This window comes from Chanodichthys erythropterus, chromosome 7, assembly GCF_024489055.1.
Source record: "Chanodichthys erythropterus isolate Z2021 chromosome 7, ASM2448905v1, whole genome shotgun sequence".
Lineage (NCBI taxonomy): Eukaryota > Metazoa > Chordata > Actinopteri > Cypriniformes > Xenocyprididae > Chanodichthys > Chanodichthys erythropterus.
In genome coordinates, this window is record NC_090227.1 from 19,926,581 (window position 1) to 19,947,111 (window position 20,531).

At 43.1% G+C, this 20,531-nt stretch overlaps 1 protein-coding gene across 2 annotated transcripts; it reads left to right on the plus strand.

Annotated features, from left to right (window-relative positions):
* Window positions 1-3,193: 3,193 nt before the first annotated feature.
* On the plus strand, window positions 3,194-12,300 carry LOC137023158 (extracellular calcium-sensing receptor-like). Of its 2 annotated transcripts, XM_067389870.1 has the most exons (7): window positions 3,194-3,213; window positions 9,112-9,315; window positions 9,452-9,740; window positions 9,829-10,584; window positions 10,674-10,901; window positions 11,169-11,292; window positions 11,390-12,300. In XM_067389870.1, the coding sequence occupies exons 2-7, from the start codon at window positions 9,179-9,181 to the stop codon at window positions 12,298-12,300; spliced, it is 2,445 nt and encodes an 814-aa protein (XP_067245971.1). In that variant the 5' UTR covers window positions 3,194-3,213; window positions 9,112-9,178. The 2 variants fall into 2 exon arrangements, with proteins under 2 accessions (XP_067245971.1, XP_067245970.1); XM_067389869.1 differs by lacking the exon at window positions 3,194-3,213 and having other exon boundaries at window positions 9,107-9,315.
* Window positions 12,301-20,531: the final 8,231 nt, after the last annotated feature.

Genomic DNA, 20,531 nt, shown 5'->3' on the forward strand with positions numbered 1-20,531 from the left:
TTTTTTTTTTTTTGTTTTATTTTTTTTCCCTTTTATAGTTCCTTCTCGAATTCTTTTGTAATATCGTCGGGACGCCGATACAAAGCAGGGGGAAGATTGTAGTGAGGTAAGAGGTGGCTTGAGAAAATGCTACAATGTCTCTGTAAGCGGAAGTGCATATGGTAGTAGATTTCCACACGCTTTATAAGACTGAGAGGAGTAGTAGTTTGCGCTCCATTGAGACCTTTGTTCTTTGTCTGAAACAGGCGGTTTTCTCACTTGCTCTGTGTGAGGGTGTTGGGTATTGAGTACGAGGTAGGTTTGTCTGATTGTTTTAGTTTGTAATTCGTGACTAGTGTTTAACATTGGAGGGTTTATTTTAGGCGGAGTAGGTCTCCCTGTTGTGCCGGGGGCTGGTGGATGTATGGTTGGTAACCAGTGAAAATGGCGTTGTAGTGCCGTTCAACCCAATAAAGCATTGGTAGGATTTTATTTTATGTATGATTTTAATCTGAGGGGTGGAAAGATTTATTTGAGATGTAACATTGTTTATTTTTTTTTAGGATTTGCTGTTTAGTTGCCACTGCTGTCTTTCCTTTCCTTATTTTTTTTCTTTCTTTTCTGGATATGTTTATTTTCTTTTGTTTGTGATGGCGGTTTGATTTAATTTGAGATTGTAACGTGTTTGGCAATGCTTCTGGTCGTACTGAAACTATACACGGTTGATTAACCCTTGAATGGTCATTTTCCAAAGTATCTTTTTTTTACTTTGAGACCAAACTAATTTTATTCTTTTCTTGTTGTTTTAGCGGATCACTGAGAGGTGCTGGTTGGATCTCGGGTGTGGTCTCTTTGGTGGATAATCTACGATTGCACTGCATGTTCACTTGTGTTGTGTATATTTTCTCCCCTTTGTGTGTGTGCGTGTGAGTGTGTGTGTGTGTGCGCGTGTGTTTGCATCGTGTGTGGTTGTTCACAGGCACGGTTGAGGGTGAATTTACTGGGATTATAGTGTGGGCTCATACCGGTGGCTGGTCAGTATTCCTCTGGTGTCCGCTAGTTATATTTTTGGTTTTGATTCTTTTTTTGGTTTGTTTAGCTGCCATTCTCTTTTTTAAAAGAACAAAAAAAAGATATAATATCATGTATTACATCAACCTGAACCATTTTTCATAATTGAGTGTTTTTTTCTATGTGTCTTTTTTTATGGTACTTTTTTGGAAACAAATTGTGAGTTGATTGTATTTGAGAAATCCGTCTGTTTCCTTTTAGTTTGCACACATTGGATCTGTGTCTTAATTAAATCCAACATTCCCTGAAGAGAGATCCAGGGTGGCGTAATCAGGCTAAATTTGGTTGGGCTTAGGTTTTGTTGCCCCTCACGCTACATATACAAGGGATAACAAGGTGGGTGATTAGACACAGCTGAATGTGATCAGTTACCATGGTGAATGACTAGTGGCGGGAAATAGAACAACAACAAGTCCAGAGTGAGTCCAAAACAGAGTGCACATGTAACAATGGGTCGTCTGAGATGATATTTTACAGCGGATCGCCCAAGAGCTACAGTTATCAGGTTAAAAAATAAATTATGGTTGATACGACTCGACTCATGATCCACTCTTGATTACGACGTGAAATTTCTATGTACTACTGTACTGTACGTGTTGGTAGCCATTAAAGAAAATATATTTAGTTTCATATTCATGTTTAAATATGCCTATATTTTTTTTTATTTTATCTATTCGATTAAGACAAGTGAACAATACATCATATGCGCAATAGCCTACATCTGGAGACGTGGAGTGGGTCAGACATAATTTTAATCACTTCATTAAGTTTTGTTTTGTAGAAAGCCTTTCTTTAACGTGAATTTCGTTTTGTAAAAAATGTATCTTAATTTTAATCAATGTTTCATCAACCAATTGCCTGGATTTAATAAATAAGAAGGAAATATATTCATGGATGCGCGAGCGCGATCTTGCACTTGATCTGGAGCGCGTCTTATAGACTAAATAAACTGAAACTTAAATGAACTGTTAACCCTTTTTTTCTCGTGTCTGTGAGGCAATCTATAGAAAGCTTGAAATGTCTTCTTTTAAACGAAATAATTCAAAACGAAAAGAAATGGGCTACTCTCTGATTATGTAGGCCTAATCCAAATGAAATGTGCATTCTGCACATCCACTGCGGAGATGAGAGTCAGCAATGAATCAACTTCATCTTTGCAGCCATAACTGATTTAGAAAACATTATATTGTTAAAAAACAAATAAAATGTCTACTTGCTGTTTTTTTTTTTTTTTTTTTTTTTGTCAAATTCATAATCGTTTCTTTTGCCGGTTCTTTATGGCAAGCTTTATGCGTGAGCTTGAGTGCTATAGTATAAATGCTAATTAAAATAGTTTATTCTCTCCAGTATTTAAGAAATTGAATGTGAATAATCAACTAATGGCTTGAACAACTAGTCGATGAGAAAAAAAATGATTTCACATGTGCCTATTTTCTATCCAGCATGTCACAAAGGGTATTCTGATTTGAGCTCGCGCTCCGCTCTCATGCTCTCTCTCTCTCTCGCCTCGGAAATCGGCAGGTCGAAAAATCGTGTCGTATATCACCTCGTCCGTGTGATTTTCAGATAAACTCACTCGTGACGTGTGCGTAGACATACGATCTTCCGACCATCAGAATTCGCACCGTGTATGCCCGCCTTAACTATATATATATATACATATATATGAAGAGTTTATTTGCAAAAACAGATAACTCCATTTTTATGAATTCTCACAAATCATGTTTTTTTTATTGTGCATTCCAAGTAATAACAATCAAACTGCAGTTGGGCTGTTTTGATTTAGTAAAGATAACTCTAAAAAATACAGGTAAATTAAAAAATTAAAATTCAGTGAAAGTATGTTTTATATATATATTAAAAGTTTGTTTTTTAGCAAAAGCAGATAACTCCAACAGTCGTTTTTTTGGCAAAAGCAGATAACTCCACATTTCATGTTTCATAGTTAAACAAAACCCAAGTAATTGCATTTAAAACACTCTCAAACACACATGTGCACACAAACGCACACACACACCCACCCACCCACGCGCGCGCGCGCACGCGCACACACACACACACACACACACACACACACACACACACACACACACACACACACACAAACAGATCGGCACACATACACACACACGCACGCCCTCTCTCTCGCTCTCTCTCTCTCTCTCTCTCTCTCTCTCAAACACACACACACAGATCGGCACACAAGTACACACACGCACTCATCCACACACGCATGTGCGCGCGCGCACACACACACACACACACACACAAAAGGACAACCAATTTTTCAGCATGTAAGTCGTGTAGGGTGTACAAGGACTTACAGGAGTCGAAATCATAAATCCTCGATCACTTTTAGTGAGCTTTGATAAAACTTCCCTCAGCTAGCACGTCTTTTTGAAGTGACTAGAAGCCTTGTCACCTGACCTGAATACTGCGCGCTGATTCGCTAAAACGGACTTATCGGTTTCTGTACACAAACAACAAGGGCGCTTGTCGGCTTCTGCTGTAAAACGTGAACTTGCGATGCCTGAAAGTGGACAAAACCGGCTCTTCTGACAAAATGGATTTAGGGTACAGAACGTGCTATATATGGAGAATAATGCACAACACTTAGTTCATTTTTTTTAAAAATGGCGTTTATCGGTTTTTGCAAATGAACTCTTCATATATATATATATATATATTTTTTTTTTTTAATAGGCTATATCATTGATCATCGACTGTTCCAACAAACAGTCTCAAACACAGAAAAGAGAGTTTCCTCTTTTTTTTTCCAGAAACGTCTAGGTTACGTATGTAAGCCTCATTCCCTGAAGGTGGGAACGGAGATGTTACGTCAGAGACTAACGAATGGGGTCTCGCCCGAGAGCCCAATCACCTTCGAGTGGTAACAAAACGAGCCAATGATACGAGAAGTATCTTGGTCTGCAGAATTTGCATGCACAAGCTCCGCCCCACACTGTGGGTATATAAGGAGCAGCGCGAGCAGCCCGCATTCAAGTCTTTGCTGAGGAGCCGAGCCAAGTGACCCGGCCAATCAGCGGCACAGCTATTGTGGCAAGGGGACGTAACGTTTCCGTTCCCTCCTTCAGGGAACGAGGGTTACATACGTAACCTAGACGTTCCCTTTCAGTCTGTCACTTTGACGTTACGTCAGAGACTGACGAATGGGGTCCCTACTAAAGCGCCACAATAGCTGTCTTCCAGTGACAGTGTGAGTAAGATACCTTGCCGTGAGCGCATGTGAATAGAAGGACCATACAACACAGAGTACACTGGGTGGCATATCCAGAGGGATATGCTAACAGGCTGCCTACTAAAGGAGGTCTTACAGAAGTACCAGAATGGTGGTAACTGAAGTAACATAGCATAGACATCAACAGTGCTGGAGCACTCAGGGTTCTGAACAGGAACTAACTGAGAATTAGCACACGTATCCAGTCTAAGGAGTGGAATGGCGCAGCAACCGAATGACACCGAGCAGGTCCAATTACTGGCCCGAGGGGGGCGAGTATACGAGAGGACAACGGCTCTACACAGAGTTTATAAAATCTCGCAAATGTGTTAGGTTTCACCCAGCCCGCAGCTCTACAAATATCTGTCAGCGAGGCGCCACGCGCCAACGCCCAAGAGGAGGCTACACTCCTAGTTGAGTGAGCTCTCACCCTCAGGGGGCAAGGCAAGTCTTGAGCCTGGTAGGCTAAGACAATCGCATCCACTAGCCAGTGGGCTTACCTCTGCTTGGAGACAGCACTCCCCTTCTGCTGGTCTCCGTAACAGACAAAGAGCTGGTCTAAAGTCCTAAAGCATTGAGTTCTGTCTACGTAAGTGCGGAGAGCACATACTGGACAGAGCAATACCAAGGCTGGGTCTGCCTCCTCCAGGGGCAGCGCTTGCAAGTTCACCACCTGATCCCTGAATGGAGTGGTGGGAACTTTGGGCACATATCCGAGCCAGGGTCTCAAAATAACGTGAGAGTCATCTGGCCCGAATTCCAGGCACGCTTCATCAATCGAGAAAGCCTGTAGGTCCCCAACCCTCTTAATAGAAACCAGAGCCAACAGGAGCGCAGTCTTTAGGGATAGAAACTTTAGCTCAACTGAAAACAAAGGTTCAAAGGGAGCCCTCTGAAGTGCAGATAACACCAAAGAGAGGTCCCAAGAGGGAATTTGTGAGGGGTGGGGAGGAAAAAGCCGGAACCTAACAATCAGGAACCTAACAATCAGGTCATGCTTCCCTAGAGACCTACCTTCGACAAGGTCATGATGGGCCACAGTGGCCGCCACATAGACCTTAAGGGTGGAAGGAGACAGTCTTTGATCCAGCCCTTCCTGAAGAAAGGAAAGCACTGACCCGACTGGACATGTCCAGGGGTTCTCATTCCTGGAAGAGCACCAGGTGACGAAGAGGTTCCACTTCAACGCATAAACCTGCCTAGTAGACGAGGCTCAAGCCGAAGTGATGGTAGCTACGGTACGGTACGGTAAGGTAACTAACCCATCCCCGTCCAGGGACAACACATGTAGTCTCCACAGATCTGGACGCGGGTGCCAGAGTGTGCCCTGTCTCTGAAGGTCCTTGCCTCTCAGCAGGGCCTTGAAGCGTTGCAGAGCAAGATGTACTGCCAGCAACTCGAGGCAATTGACATGCCACTGAAGTTGGGGTCCTGTCCAGGAGCCCGACGCAGCATGACCATTGCACATGGCACCCCAACCTGTAGCAGAGGCATCCGTTGACACAGCAACATGCCTGGACACTGGTTCTAAGGGAACTCCTGTCTCTCACGTAGAGAGAGTTAAGCGGCAAGCCAGGGTGATGGTCACTCGAAGCGTGCCCTGATGCCATGCCCATCTTGGGACTCGGCCGTGAAGCCAATGCTGAAGCGGTCTCATATGGAGCAACCCCAGTGGAATAACTATCACTGTGGAAGCCATATGCCCCAGGAGCCTCTGAAAAAGTTTCAGTGGGGCCGCTGTCTTGCCATTGAATTGATTCAGGCAATTCAGCAGAGACTGCGCGCTCGCTTGTAAGCTGCGCGTACATGGTGACCAAGTCTGCTTGCTCTTCTCCTGGTTGACCCAAAGACCCAGGCAGGCGAGATGTCTGAGCACTAGATCCCTGTGCTCGCACAACCACTCTCGAGAGTGTGCCAGAATCAGCCAGTCGTCGAGGTAGTTGAGAATACGGACACCTTGGACCCTAAAAGAGGAGCCAGAGCTCCCTCCGCGACCTTCGTGAAGACACAGGGAGACTGGGCCAGCCCGAAGGGGAGGACCTTGTTCTGAAATGCCTGTCCCTCGAAAGCAAACCGAAGAAACGGTCTGTGTCGAGGAAGAATGGAGACATGAAAGTATCTATCATTGCAAACCAATCTAGTAGATGAACGCACTCGAAAAGAGGTGGTGTCTGAGTCCGTGGAGTGACAGAGGGGGCTCCGTGAGAAGGCATGGTATTCTCGGACCGGCTCTGAAAATAAAGAGGGGAGAGGGGAAGAGAGTGAGAAACAGACACTGTCAACCGTGCCCTCTTGGGACCCGGAGGTAGAGGAAACAGCTCTTTCTGTGAGGATATGGGTAGTGCTGGCGGTGCCAGCGGCGATGATGGAAGGGTTCTCCCCCGACCCTCCTGCGGGGGAAGGAGCGGCCCTGCTACCGACTCCTGAAGAGCTGTCGTCTCCGACTCTGGGTTGCCCGTCTCAGGTCCGCCGCTTCTTAGCCTGACGATTGGCAGGTGGAGGGGCGGGGACGGGCTGCGTTGCTTTCCCACAGCTGTCTCCCCGCTGCGGCTGGGAGGGAGGCTGCTGCTGTGGCCGAGCGGGAGCTGAGGAAGCCACGGGAAGGTGACCTCGGCGACGAGCAGACTGAGGCACCTGAGCCAGCAGCGGTGTAGGCCATGGCGTGCAAGGTGGAAGTGGCCTGACCCGCAGCTCTCTAAGCCTTGGCCACAAGCGTGGACGAGAACTTACAGGCCTTGGATGGGAGCTTGGGATCACCGCGCCACGTAGAAGACACAATTGCATCGCAACTGAGAGCTCCACAGGGGGTACCCCAGCATACCCTTTATCCGCCCCGCCATTGAGGGAGGAGAAGGTGGAGGAAGCACCAGAACATTTTCAGGCAGTTAAAGGTGCCCTCCACAAACTGATAACCTCCTCATGCACCTCCGGGAAGAAAGGAACCGGAGGGAGGCCCTGGCGTTCACCACAGCGTGCAGCCCCTAGGAACCAATCATCCAGCCTCGAGCGCTCAGGACGGGGTGGAGGATTCCACTCCAACCCAATGCTCTCGGCTGCCCGGGCAAGCATGGCCGTCAGCTCGGGATCTGACGCGGACAACGCTGCTCTCCCAGGGGGAGGCACCTCAGCCGAGTCTTCATCTCCCGAGAACTCAAAACTGCCTTGAGTCGCAGCGATCAACATACGATCGTCCTCCGGAGCCCCAAATGAGACGCTGGGTCCCCCAGAAGGGGAGTGCACCTCTCAGGTAACATAGACATCAGATATAAATACTAATGTCTATGTTACCAATCAAAATAGATAAAAATCACCTTTTAAATGTAACTAGGTGCTTCAAATAACGACTGTATCGACTGCATTGTTACACCACTAGTGTAACATTCAGTCCACTGAAGGCAAGCTTGATGAACCAATGTGCAGTTTATTGAAAAAGTGCCAAACAAATGAAGTAACCACTTGACTTGAACATATACAAGAAATTAGTGAACACATGACTAAGAAAACCAATCGGCAAGTGACACAAGGAATAAGGAACCAATGACAAAACAGAATTGTAAACCACATAACCATAAACAACCAATCAGAACATGACACATAGCCTAACACTGCGTTCCATTCGGAAGGACTCATCCCTATGCCCTAATCCCTTCAAAGGCTTTACCCTCCGAAGTGAGAGCTTCGAAGGGATGAAGGGTGTAGGGGTAAAAAAAAACCTCTTCTTTTGTACTGTAAACGATTTCCGTTGTTTTCACAGTATTATACTGTGTTCTCAACAGTTCCCTACTGTAGAATCTGAGTACAGCATATTACTGTAGATTTTGTCGTTTTCACAGCTTGTTATTGTATTCTTAATGGTTTCCAAGTGTTAGTGAATTTGTTGAGATTAACAGTCTGTTAAACTCATTTCACAAGTATAATAAACACAAAACAGTTATGATTAGAGAATAGAGAAAAGAGGAAAAGATATGACATGGTTAATCTGTACATCATTGTAATGTTCAATCATTGTTTAACACTTACGTAACACTTTTTTCCAAGTCTTCATTTGCCTTTTTCTTTCTTTTTTTTTTTTTCTTTTTTTATAAATATCGCAATAAATATTGTACTGTGGAATTTATACCAAGGTATTATTGTACTGTAAGATTTGATATCATTACATCCTTACTTATGAATATTTACATCACATGTTGTCAAACTGATGAAGATGTTTTCTTCATTTGCCGGTGTTTTATCTATTTGCATGTGTTTTCTTCAGTTGCAGCACATTGAGCTCTCTTGGCTACTGTAAACATCAGTTCTTTATTTACTCTTGCATTGCAATTAAGCAGAGATTTCCAAACTGTGCGCAGCACTTCTTTCTGAATGGAGGCCGGGTGAGTTATGAGGTTTGACCAGTTTGAGGATCCAGTGGAGTTACACGGTTTAGTTACAACCTCTTTTAAAAGCTTTTCATTGGTTAAATATTTGTAAAAACCCACATACAGACATAAAGGATGACCAATAGCATTCTTTTTTTTTAAGATACATTTTAAATTGTAAAATATGATGAAATATAGAGATACATATCAGATTAGCTTGACTCTATTGCATTCTTTATTGACCTGACTTATGTCCTCCCCTATGTGATCATTGGTTACTTTCTTAATTATTCATCCTTATATTTATCTGTCTCTCTCTCTCTCTCTCTCTCTCTCTCTATATATATATATATATATATATATATATATATATATATATATATATATATATATATATATATGTAAACACGGCATCAAAACATTTTCATTTGACATTCGCAGTTGAGATCATTTTAATGGGATGCTTCTCTTTCTTTACACACTCACATTTTTCAATTACCTTCATATAAAGGCAGAAAATCCTTTTTGCCGAATGATGGGAGACCCTAAGTACCCACTGCTTTCCAAGGATGGTGAAGTAACTATTGGAGCAATTTTTGCAATGCACAGTAAAGAAACATTGCCTTCATTTGAGTTTACTCAAAAACCTCAGCTTCTATCATGCTCCAGGTTTGTTACTTTGGAAATATTACAAAATTGTTTGTTTTTTAATTGCAAATACTACCGGCAATGTATCCATAACTTTATTTTTATCTTGTTTATCTCTTAGCTATTTATCTTATTTTTATTTTTTATTTTTTCATAGTGTGAATCTTCCAGATTTTCGGCTGGCTCAAATAATGATCTTTGCCATTGAGGAGATTAACAGAAGTGAAATGTTGCTCCCAAATGTATCCATTGGTTATCAAATCTATGACACTTGTAGTTCAAGAATGTCTTCTATGAGTGCAACTATGGGATTGATGAATGGTCCAGAATTTGCAGGAGGGGGCAGATGCAATGGAAAGCCTCCTATACAAGCTATCATCGGAGAAACTGAGTCTTCTGCTACAGTGATTCTGTCCAGAACTACAGGACCGTTTAAAATTCCAGTGGTAAGGAGCAATAACACCAAATGTTTGACATAATCACCATACTGATGATTGTTTCACTGTTTCCTTTTCTCCTTTTTGTTTTTCTCAGATAAGTCACACAGCCTCATGTGAATGTCTGAGTAATAGGAAAGATCACCCCTCATTCTTCAGGACTATTTCTAGTGATTACCACCAGAGCACAGCACTTGTATACATAGTCAAACACTTTGGCTGGTCCTGGGTGGGAACTGTGAATAGTGACAATGACTATGGAAACTATGGAATGGCCATATTTCTGAATAAAGCACAGAAAGAGGGGATTTGTGTGGAGTATTCTGAGAAATTCTACAGAACAGAGCCAGAAAAACTAAAAAAAGTAATAGATGCAATTAAAAAAAGCACAGCAAAAGTGATTGTTGCATTTGTCTCATTTATTGAGATGGGCTTACTTATTGATCAACTAAGTATTCAGAATATCACAGGCTTCCAAATAATCGGAGTGGAAGGATGGATAACTTCAAGGAGTTTATTCAGCCAAAATAGTTTTCATGTGATGGGAGGGTCACTGGGTTTTGCCTTGAGAAAAATCAACTTTGAAGGGTTTTCAGATTATGTTATAAAAGCATTCTGGGACACAGCATTCCCATGCTCACTGAGTGTAGGGAATTCCTCTCAATATGCATTAAATTGCAGCAGATATCAGGATCTACTTGCACTGAAAAACTACAATGAAGATGTGCCTGAACAAAGATATTCTAGCCATGTCTACAAAGCAGTTTATGCTGTGGCTCATTCACTACATAGTCTACTCAAGTGCAAAGAACAAGAAGGTTGTGAGAAAGACCTGACAATACAACCACAGCAGGTAAAAGATAACAGAGAGGGAGAGGGATATGGGTAACAATATTTTTGGTGAACAAATTATAATGCTAGAACTGTCTTCTTGATCTTTAGGTGGTTGAGGCTTTAAAAAAAGTAAATTTTACAGTAAAGTTTGGAGATCATGTGTGGTTTGACAACACGGGTGCCGCAGTAGCCCATTATGAAGTTGTAAACTGGCAGCAGGACTTAGATGGATCATTCCAATTTAAATCAGTGGGATACTATGATGCCTCACTGCCCCCTGACCTGCGCTTTATGGTTAACACTAAAAACATAATTTGGGCTGGAAGACAGCTGGAGGTAAATAAACTCTTTGTAACACAACATTTGTTTAAATTAGGGAACATTAAAAAAAAAGTAACTACCTGAATTGACCTTTATAAAAGACATGAAGTTTAAAAAGTTTAGTACATAAAATGTTGTGCATCATTAGAAGTGCTAGTTGGTTTGAAATAAATAATGTACCATGTGTCACATGTCACATCCTGCATGCTCCAATGATGCAATATTCTGTAGTCAAAAATATCTTCAGTGTAAAAATGATTGTATGTATATTTTTCCTTGTAGAAGCCAAGTTCTGTGTGCAGTAAGAGCTGTCCTCCAGGCACTAGGAAGGCTGCACAGAAAGCAAGACCTGTCTGCTGTTATGACTGTATTCCATGTGCAGACGGAGAAATCAGTAATGAGACAGGTAATCTCAAAGCTCCAAACAATTTATAAGTTGTTACTCAGGATGCAGTTCATAAGTCACTTTTGTCTTTAACCAGTGGTAACAATTTCCTTTCCAGATTCAAATAACTGCAAGCTGTGTCCAGGGGAATACTGGTCTAATGCTGAGAAAAATATATGTGTATTAAAGGCTGTAGAGTTTCTGTCATTCACAGAAGTTATGGGTATAGTGCTAGTCTTTTTCTCACTGTTTGGAGTAGGATTAACTGTGCTGGTGGCCATCCTGTTTTACAGCAAGAAGGACACCCCTATAGTAAAAGCCAACAACTCAGAGCTGAGCTTCCTGCTGCTCTTCTCATTGATTCTTTGTTTCCTCTGTTCTATTACTTTTATTGGTCAACCCAATGAGTGGTCCTGCATGTTACGTCACACAGCTTTTGGCATCACCTTTGTCCTCTCTATCTCCTGCGTTCTGGGAAAAACAATAGTGGTGTTAATGGCCTTTAAGGCTACACTTCCAGGAAGTAATGTCATGAAATGGTTTGGGCCTGCACAACAACGACTCAGTGTTCTTGCCTTTGCACTTATACAGGTTTTAATATGTGTGCTTTGGCTAACAATATCACCCCCATTTCCCAACAAAAATATGAAATATTATAAGGAAAAGATCATTCTTGAGTGTAGTCTGGGTTCTACTGTAGGTTTCTGGGCTGTTCTGGGTTATATTGGCCTATTGGCTGTTATGTGCTTTGTTCTGGCTTTTCTGGCTCGCACACTACCTGATAACTTCAATGAAGCCAAATTCATCACATTCAGTATGCTCATATTCTGTGCTGTATGGATCACATTTATTCCAGCTTATGTCAGTTCTCCTGGAAAATTTACTGTAGCTGTGGAGATATTTGCCATTTTAGCCTCAAGCTTTGGTTTACTATTCTGCATATTTGCGCCTAAATGTTATATCATCCTGCTTAAGCCTGAACAAAATACAAAGCAACATATGATGGGAAAAACATGTAAGACCCTCTAAGGAAAAAAATAACATTTCTTTTTCTTTTCTTTTCTTTTTTTTTTTTTTTCAAAAAGTGATATTAAGATATTAAGACTTTTTTTCATGTACGTTGATTAAATAAACTATCAAACATTTAAACATAGTAGTATGCACGTGTGTGAGTTATAAGAAAGAAACAGACACCACTAAAAGCTTTGACACCTTTGCTACCTTCCTGCTACTCTTCATAATGATTTTTTGTTAGTATGTTTCACTTAGTTTTTTTTTTTTTTTTTTCCCTAGTTTAATCTAGTTTTTTAAACAAATCATGTTTTTTTTTTTTTTTTTTTTTTCCCCAAAGTGTAAGGGAAGGCCGGAGATGGAGAGTCCCTGTAGTTTGGACAGTAGTGCATTCAATTTTCCTAGAAATGCATGAAGTGATTTAAAAATAAATAAATAAATGCATACATAATAAAATGCAATACAGCCACTTTTGGAAAATATAATGCTAAATGTATTACTTGTTTTGGGGTTTGGGGTATTTGCTGTTCATCAGCATTAAAACTGTTATGGGTGTATTTTCAAAACCTGCTGTCAAAATGTGGTATTTTCTCAAACAATAAAATTTTAAATAATAATAAAAAGCACAGAACAGTATTTTGTCAAGCAACAAGATTCTGAACATTCATCTAACTGCTTTACTACAGACTTCAGTTTACTCTGACTTCTGAGAACACTGTGCTGTTTTGCCAAATTGTATGTCACTCTTTTCCATTTCCTATAGTGACACTCCACTGTTTGATATATTCCATCTCCATTTACATATGAAACTCTTTTAAAGTTCTCTACATTAATAAACTTCCATGTAGTCAGCAGTACAATTCACTAAATAAAATATAACAGCATTTGTCACCATTTATGCTAAATTTGGAATAAAATTTTGCATGATTTATTTAAAATTGTATACTCAGGTGTATTTTGAACCCAATAATGCTTGCTTCAAAAGCACAAATTGTACTACAGGTCTAACACACACCTTCAGTGATATTTGTAGTGAAAGCCAACAACTCAGAGATGAGCTTCCTGCTGCTCCTCTCAGTGACTCTGTGTTTTGTCTATTACTTTCATTGGTCAGCCCAATGAGTCATCATGTCTGTTGCGTCACACAGCATTTGGGATCACTTTTGTCCTCTGTATCTCCTGTGTTATGGGAAACACAATAGTGGTGTTAATGGCTTTCAAGGCTACACTTCCAGGAAGTAATGTCATGAAATGGTTTGGGCCTACACAACAACAGCTCTTGCCTTTGCACTTATACATGTTCTTATCTTTGTACTTTGGCTAACAATATTACCCAACAAAACACATTATAAGGAAAAGATGATTCTTGAGTACAGTTTGGGATCTATTATAGGGGTCTGGGTTGTTCTGGGTTATATTGGACTACTGGCTGTTATGTGCTTTTAGTGATAATTCGTAGGTTATTATTTGGGTAAGTTGTAACACTTTAGAATACTGATCCTTCATTAATGAATAACTACACAGGAACAAATGAATAATGCATTATTAACACTCTACTAACTACTATTAACTAACAAGTAACTCTGATTAATGAATTAGTAAGTAATAGTGCTCAGTTGTAGCTGGTAGTTCACTATTAACTAATAAGTAACTACTGTTTTTTCATACCTCTAAGAGAACTACTAAGAACTACTATATACAGGTTCATAATTAACATGAATGATGCATAATGTATAATTAATTCTAAAGTAAAGGCCTTAGTAACCCACTAGTAATGACTGAAGTATTACTGAATACTTAAGAAAGAATTACTAATTATTTGGATCAGTATTCTAAAGTGAAAAACATGATAACTCTCTAGTAACTACTGTAGTCATTGTAAACTTTTGATGTTTTTGTATGTTATTGTACAGTGATTCCTTATGATATATTTGGTAACACTTAAGTAATTACTAGTGGGTTACTATGATCTTCACTTTAGAACACTGATCCAAAAAAGAAGTAGTTACTTTAGAGTTATATAGTAACTCTTGTGTTATTACTATCCAATACTTTACAAAAACCTCAAAAGTTTACAGTGACTTCAGTAGTTACTAGAGAGTTATCATGCTTTTCACTTTAGAATACTGATCCAAATAATTAGTAATTCCTTCTTAGGTATTTGGTAATACTTCACTCATTACTAGTGGTTGTTACAGTAGACGGACAGCAGACACAGGTATTACTTTTCACAGTCTTTATTTTGACCACAGGAGAGCAGGGAGAATGAAACAGGTGAGATAACTTTGCAATGGAATGACTTTGAACGGATGATACTGGGAATAGTTACTGTCCTTATCTTTGTAGGGAATGAACACTGGAGAACTGGAGATCGCTGGAGCACTTGGAAGCAGATGGGAAACACACTCACGAGGCAGATGAGGAACACACTGGGAATCGACACAATGGAGACAGGTAGGGATTCGAAGAGGAGTCCTTGAGGTAAGCATAGACTTGTGAGGGTATGCAAACGAGACCGGACGTGGAGTGCTGTGAGTGTGTGTGTTTTGTAGTGCTGCTGATGAGGGGAGTGATGAGGTGCAGGTGGCGGTGATCAGTATTCTGGTGATGGTGCGCGCTCTGATTGGGTGACGTTGGAACCTGAAGTGTCTGTGACAGTACCCCCCCTTCCACGGCCCGCTCCAGAGGGCCGAGAACCCCGACGCCGTGGTGGTCGTCCTCTTCCCCGCGGTGCCGGTTTCTCAGGGTGACTGTCATGGAAGGTTTGGAGTAAACTGGGGTCTAAGATGTCGTCCCTTGGGACCCAGGAGCGCTCTTTGGGACCATATCCTTCCCAATCCACCAGGTATTCAAGCTGACCACCACGACGCCGGGAGTTCAAGATCTCTCGCACCTCGTATGCAGCTCCGTCCTCCACGATGAGTGGAAGGGGGGGTTCGGTGGGAGCCACGTCAGGTCCTGTGGGAAGAACAGAGGGATGGTGAGCTTTGAGGAGTGACACATGGAAAGTTGGATGTATATGGTACCCTTGTGGAAGCTGGAGTTGATAAGTGACCGGGTTGACCTGCTTGACGATGGGGAATGGGCCAATGAACCTGGGACTCAGCTTTCTGCAGGGCAGACGCAGTCTGATGTCACGGGTGGATAGCCAGACCATCTGACCAGGCTGGAATACTGGGGTGTTAGAGCGTCGGAGGTCGGCTACCATTCTGCGTCTGCGCAGGGCTCGTTGCAACTGGTGGTGTGCTGAGTCCCAGACCCTTTCGCTCTCTCGGAACCAGTAATCCACTGCAGGAACGTTGGAGGGTTCCCCATCCCAGGGGAACAGTGGGGGTTGGTAACCTAGTACGCATTGAAACGGTGTAAGCCTAGTAGTTGACTGTCGGAGAGAGTTTTGAGCGTACTCGGCCCAACCCAGGAACTGGTTCCAAGAGTCCTGGTGGTCATGACAGAAGGTACGGAGGAAGCGGCCAATCTCCTGAACCTTTCTTTCCGTCTGCCCGTTCGACTGGGGATGATATCCAGATGTGAGGCTGACGGCCACACCTAGGAGTGAGTAGAAGGACTTCCATACATGGGATATGAATTGAGGCCCACGGTCGGAGACGATATCTTCTGGAATTCCGAAGTATCTGAAGACTTGGTTGAAGAGTATTTCGGCGGTTTCCATTGCAGTAGGTAATTCAGGAAGTGGAATCAAACGACATGACTTTGAGAACCGGTCCACAACAACTAGGATGGTGGTGTATCCGTCTGAGACAGGGAGATCAGATATGAAGTCCACTCCTAGGTGTGACCAGGGGCGATCTGGAACGGGCAGCGGAAGGAGTTTCCCAGCTGGCAGATGACGAGGAGACTTGGAGATGGCACACTCCCTACAGCCCTGCACGTACCTTCTGACATCGGCTGCCATCCCTGGCCACCAGAAGCGTTCTTTCAGCAACGAGAGGGTCTCATTGGCCCCCGGGTGACCAGTGCCAAGAGACGTGTGGGCTGAGTGAATGGTGGGAGTGCGTTGTGTCCGTGGGAGATAGAGCAAGCCTGGTGGACAGCCCGGCGGAGGGTTAGTGGAGGCATTGGAGGAGGGAATGGTTTCTTCTGACCATGTTATGGGACTCACGATGAGGGAGCTAGGAATGATGGGTTCTGGTTCCTCAGTTCTTTCTTCAGGGGCATGCAGACGGGAGAGAGCGTCCGCTTTCACATTTTTTGTACCAGGACGGAAGGAAATGGTATAGTTAAAGCGGGAGAAAAACATGGCCCAGCGGGCTTGTCTAGGGTTCAATCTTTTCGCAGAGCGAAGGTACTCCAAGTTCTTGTGATCTGTTAACACTAAGAAAGCGTGCTTGGCTCCCTCCAGCCAATGCCTCCACTCTTCCAAAGCAAGCTTGATCGCTAGAAGCTCCCTGTCTCCGATGGAATAGTTTACTTCCGCCGGGCTGAGCTTGCGGGAGAAGAAGGCTCATGGATGGAGTCTACTTGGGGTCCCCTGCTGCTGCGATAATACCGCTCCCACTCCGGTGGTAGATGCGTCCACTTCAACAATGAATTGCTTCTCTGGATCAGGGTGTACGAGTAAGGGAGTGGTAGTAAAGGCTTCTTTGAGCTGGTTGAAGGCGTTGGTGGCTGCCGGGGTCCAGGACAGAGACTTGGGCTGGTTGCGGAGTAAGCTGGTGAGTGGATGGGCGATAGAGCTGTAACCTTTGATGAATCTTCTGTAGAAATTGGAGAAGCCGAGGAATCGCTGGAGTTCTTTAATGGTGGTGGGTTCTGGCCAGTTGGTAATGGATTCCACCTTCCTCTCGTCCATCCGGATGCCACTGTGGTCGATGTTATATCCTAGGAATGAGACGGAGGGTTGATGGAATGTGCATTTCTCAGCCTTGAGGAACAGATGGTATTGGCGAAGGCGGGTGAGGACCTCCGCAACGTGTTGGCGATGTTCGGCCTGGCTCCGGGAGTAGATGAGAATGTCGTCTATGTAGACCAGGACAAACCGATGGAGAAACTCCCGGAGCACCTCATGAATGAAGTCCTGGAATACGGAGGGGGCGTTGACTAGTCCATACGGCATGACCAAGTACTCGTAGTGGCCAGTAGGGGTGATGAAGGCGGTCTTCCACTCGTCCCCCTCACTTATCCGGATGAGGTTATACGCGCTGCGGAGGTCCAGCTTCGTGAACACAGTGGCACCACGGAGATGTTCTAGGGCAGCTGGGACGAGAGGAAGGGGATAACGGAACTTTACTGTTATTTTATTGAGTGCACGGTAGTCAATACAGGGCCGCAAGCCTCCGTCCTTTTTAGCCACAAAGAAGAAGCTGGAAGCAGCAGGGGAAGTAGACGGCCTGATGTAACCTTGGGCGAGGGCTTCCTTGATGTAATCCTCCATGGCCTTCTCCTCCGGGATGGAAAGCAGGTAGATCTTTCCTTTGGGCACTGGTTCACCCGGAAACAGGTCAATGGCACAGTCCCATGGCCGATTTGGAGGCAGCTTGGAAGCCCGCTGAGGGCAGAATACGTCACTGAAGGGGGCGTAACACTCTGGGATTTCCACAGAACGCTGTTCAACAGGACTTTTGATAGACGTAGCGCAGAGAGAGAGATCAGGTGAGGAGTTGGTTGGAACTGGCAGATCCGTCAAACAGTGCTTGAAGCAAGTGTCCCCACACTTCAGGACTTCACCCGTTTTCCACGAGATGGTCGGATTATGCTGCTCCAACCAGGGGCGCCCCAGAACCACGTCAGCGGTGGAGTCCTCCAGAACCAGCAGATGCGCCTCTTCTTGATGTAGAAGTCTGACTTGAATATGAACGGGTCCTGCCATGGAGCGGACGCACTTACGGCTCAGGGGTCGGCCGGTTATGGAGCGGATCTTGTAGATAGTCGAAGTCGGGGAGGTCTTGATGCGGAGTTGACGACAGAGGGCACCAGAGATAAAGTTGCCGGCGGACCCCGAGTCGATGAGCGCGACAACTGTAAGTGAAACATTGGCGGCAGTAAGATTGACGGCAGTAGTGAGTGGTTTCATCTTATGATTAGCAGGAATAATGGCACTCACCAGGGGTAGCGGCGGTCGTATGGGGCATGCAGCAATCACATGCCCCTGGTTCCCCACAATAGAGGCAGCAGGAATCCGCTGCAATCCTCCGCCGATCCTGAGTAGGGCGCTGGCTTGGCCATGGGACTGGCGTACGGCGGCAGTGAAGGAGGTATGTTGACGTGCTCAGTGGGGCTAGCTGGTGCTGGTGCAGGTGATGATGGAGGAACTGGAGATGGTGGCGACGGATGAATGGTGAGTGTGCGCCGAAGCGCGTCCACCAAATCCTGAAAGGGGTGGGGTTGGCTCAACCTGGGTCAACGGTGTTGGTCCGGTCTACTTTTACAGTAGACGGACAGCAGACACAGGTATTACTTTTCACAGTCTTTATTTTGACCACAGGAGAGCAGGGAGAATGAAACAGGTGAGATAACTTTGCAATGGAATGACTTTGAACGGATGATACTGGGAATAGTTACTGTCCTTATCTTTGTAGGGAGTGAACACTGGAGAACTGGAGATCGCTGGAGCACTTGGAAACAGATGGGAAACACACTCACGAGGCAGACGAGGAACACACTGGGAATCGACACAATGGAGACAGGTAGGGATTCAAAGAGGAATCCTTAAGGTAAGCATAGACTTGTGAGGGTATGCAAACGAGACCGGACGTGGAGTGCTGTGAGTGTGAGTGTTTTGTAGTGCTGCTGATGAGGGGAGTGATGAGGTGCAGGTGGCGGTGATCAGTATTCTGGAGATGGTGCGCGCTGTGACTGGGTGACGTTGGAACCTGACGTGTCTGTGACAGTGGTTTACCATAGCCTTTACTCTAGAATTAATTATACATTATTCATTATTAACATTACACTGTTAGCCTGGACAAGTTGAATTTACTTAAAAAATTTGAGGAAACTGGTTGCCCTAAAAAAATCAAGTAATGATTAAGTAATGTGAACTTAATAATTTGAGTTCATTTAACTTAAAATGTTTTGTAATATTAATTACTTTGTAGTTATTACACCTCGTATATTTAAGTTCAATGTACTAAGCACGTTAAATTGCCACCAATCAAAATTCATCCATGCCTCCCAGCATGCATTGCTGCATGAATAAATTATGAGCCGAATTGTCTTATTAATTCCCTTTATTGTCACTATTTTTTTTTTCTGTTTTTCTGTGACTTTTTAGTAGCTTGTTTTCTAATGTTCAGAGTTGATCTGTTTATCAGAATATGTTGCTTGTCACCGTCATTGAGATTCACAGGCTGATTCTTGATGTCTGTGTGTGCCCAAAAAAAAAAAAAAAAAAAAAAAAAAATATATATATATATATATATATATATATATATATAGATATATATATATATATATATATATATATATTATTATTTTTTTTTGTGATAAGGACAACTTTAAAAAAAAAAAAATTGTATTGTCTTCCGCTGTAGAATTACAGTGCTGCTGTAATCAATAATGTAAATCTAACTCAGAGATTGGGCTCTAAATGAGTTCAGTGATTCAGATCAAATAATGATTATGTAATAACATAACCAACAACACCTGATCATCTTTTAACTTTGCTTGTCTGGTTGGTTTTAATGCAGTTAAAACTGCCCAAACAAAATCTAAAATTAAAAAGTCAAGGGTCAAGAGCTTGTAGGGAAAACACCCTAGGAAGTAAAATTAGCTCAAATGAAATATTTAGGGAATTATAAAGAGTTGTTTAGATTACGACCGAGCAACTGATTCGTCCAGCGTTCATTTGCTCGAGCCGTAATAAGCTCTTGTAACGGATATAAATATCCAACAATCGTGAAAACACGGATTAGAGCACGGTAACTTGATCACAGTTTAAGACATTAAATCATAAAGCACATAATACAAGACAATTTCCTTTTAAAATCTACAAGAGATTTTATTTATTCTAACACAAACTAATCTAACACAAAGGCACGCACATACACACACACACACACACATTCATACGCATTGCAGTAAGAAGGAAATGAGAGAGAAAGAGCTTTGAAAGAGAGAGAGAGAGAGAGGGAGATCTGATTAACCGAATTCCTATCAATGCATTTCAAAGACCAGAACGAACCATGAATCATTCATTTAAATACACCAGTTCAGTTTTCATCTGGAGGTACTTGCTTGCGTTGACTAAGGTGAATTTCCCTCGTCGTGCAGAGAGGGGTTTCCCAAGTCGATGA

Coding starts and splice junctions, on each gene's coding strand:
- LOC137023158 (XM_067389869.1), top strand. CDS start 9,107: ATGCTTCTCTTTCTTTACACACTCACATTTTTCAATTACCTTCATATA. Junction 10,585..10,673: donor TGACAATACAACCACAGCAG/GTAAAAGATAAC, acceptor CTTGATCTTTAG/GTGGTTGAGGCTTTAAAAAA. Junction 11,293..11,389: donor AGAAATCAGTAATGAGACAG/GTAATCTCAAAG, acceptor TTTCCTTTCCAG/ATTCAAATAACTGCAAGCTG.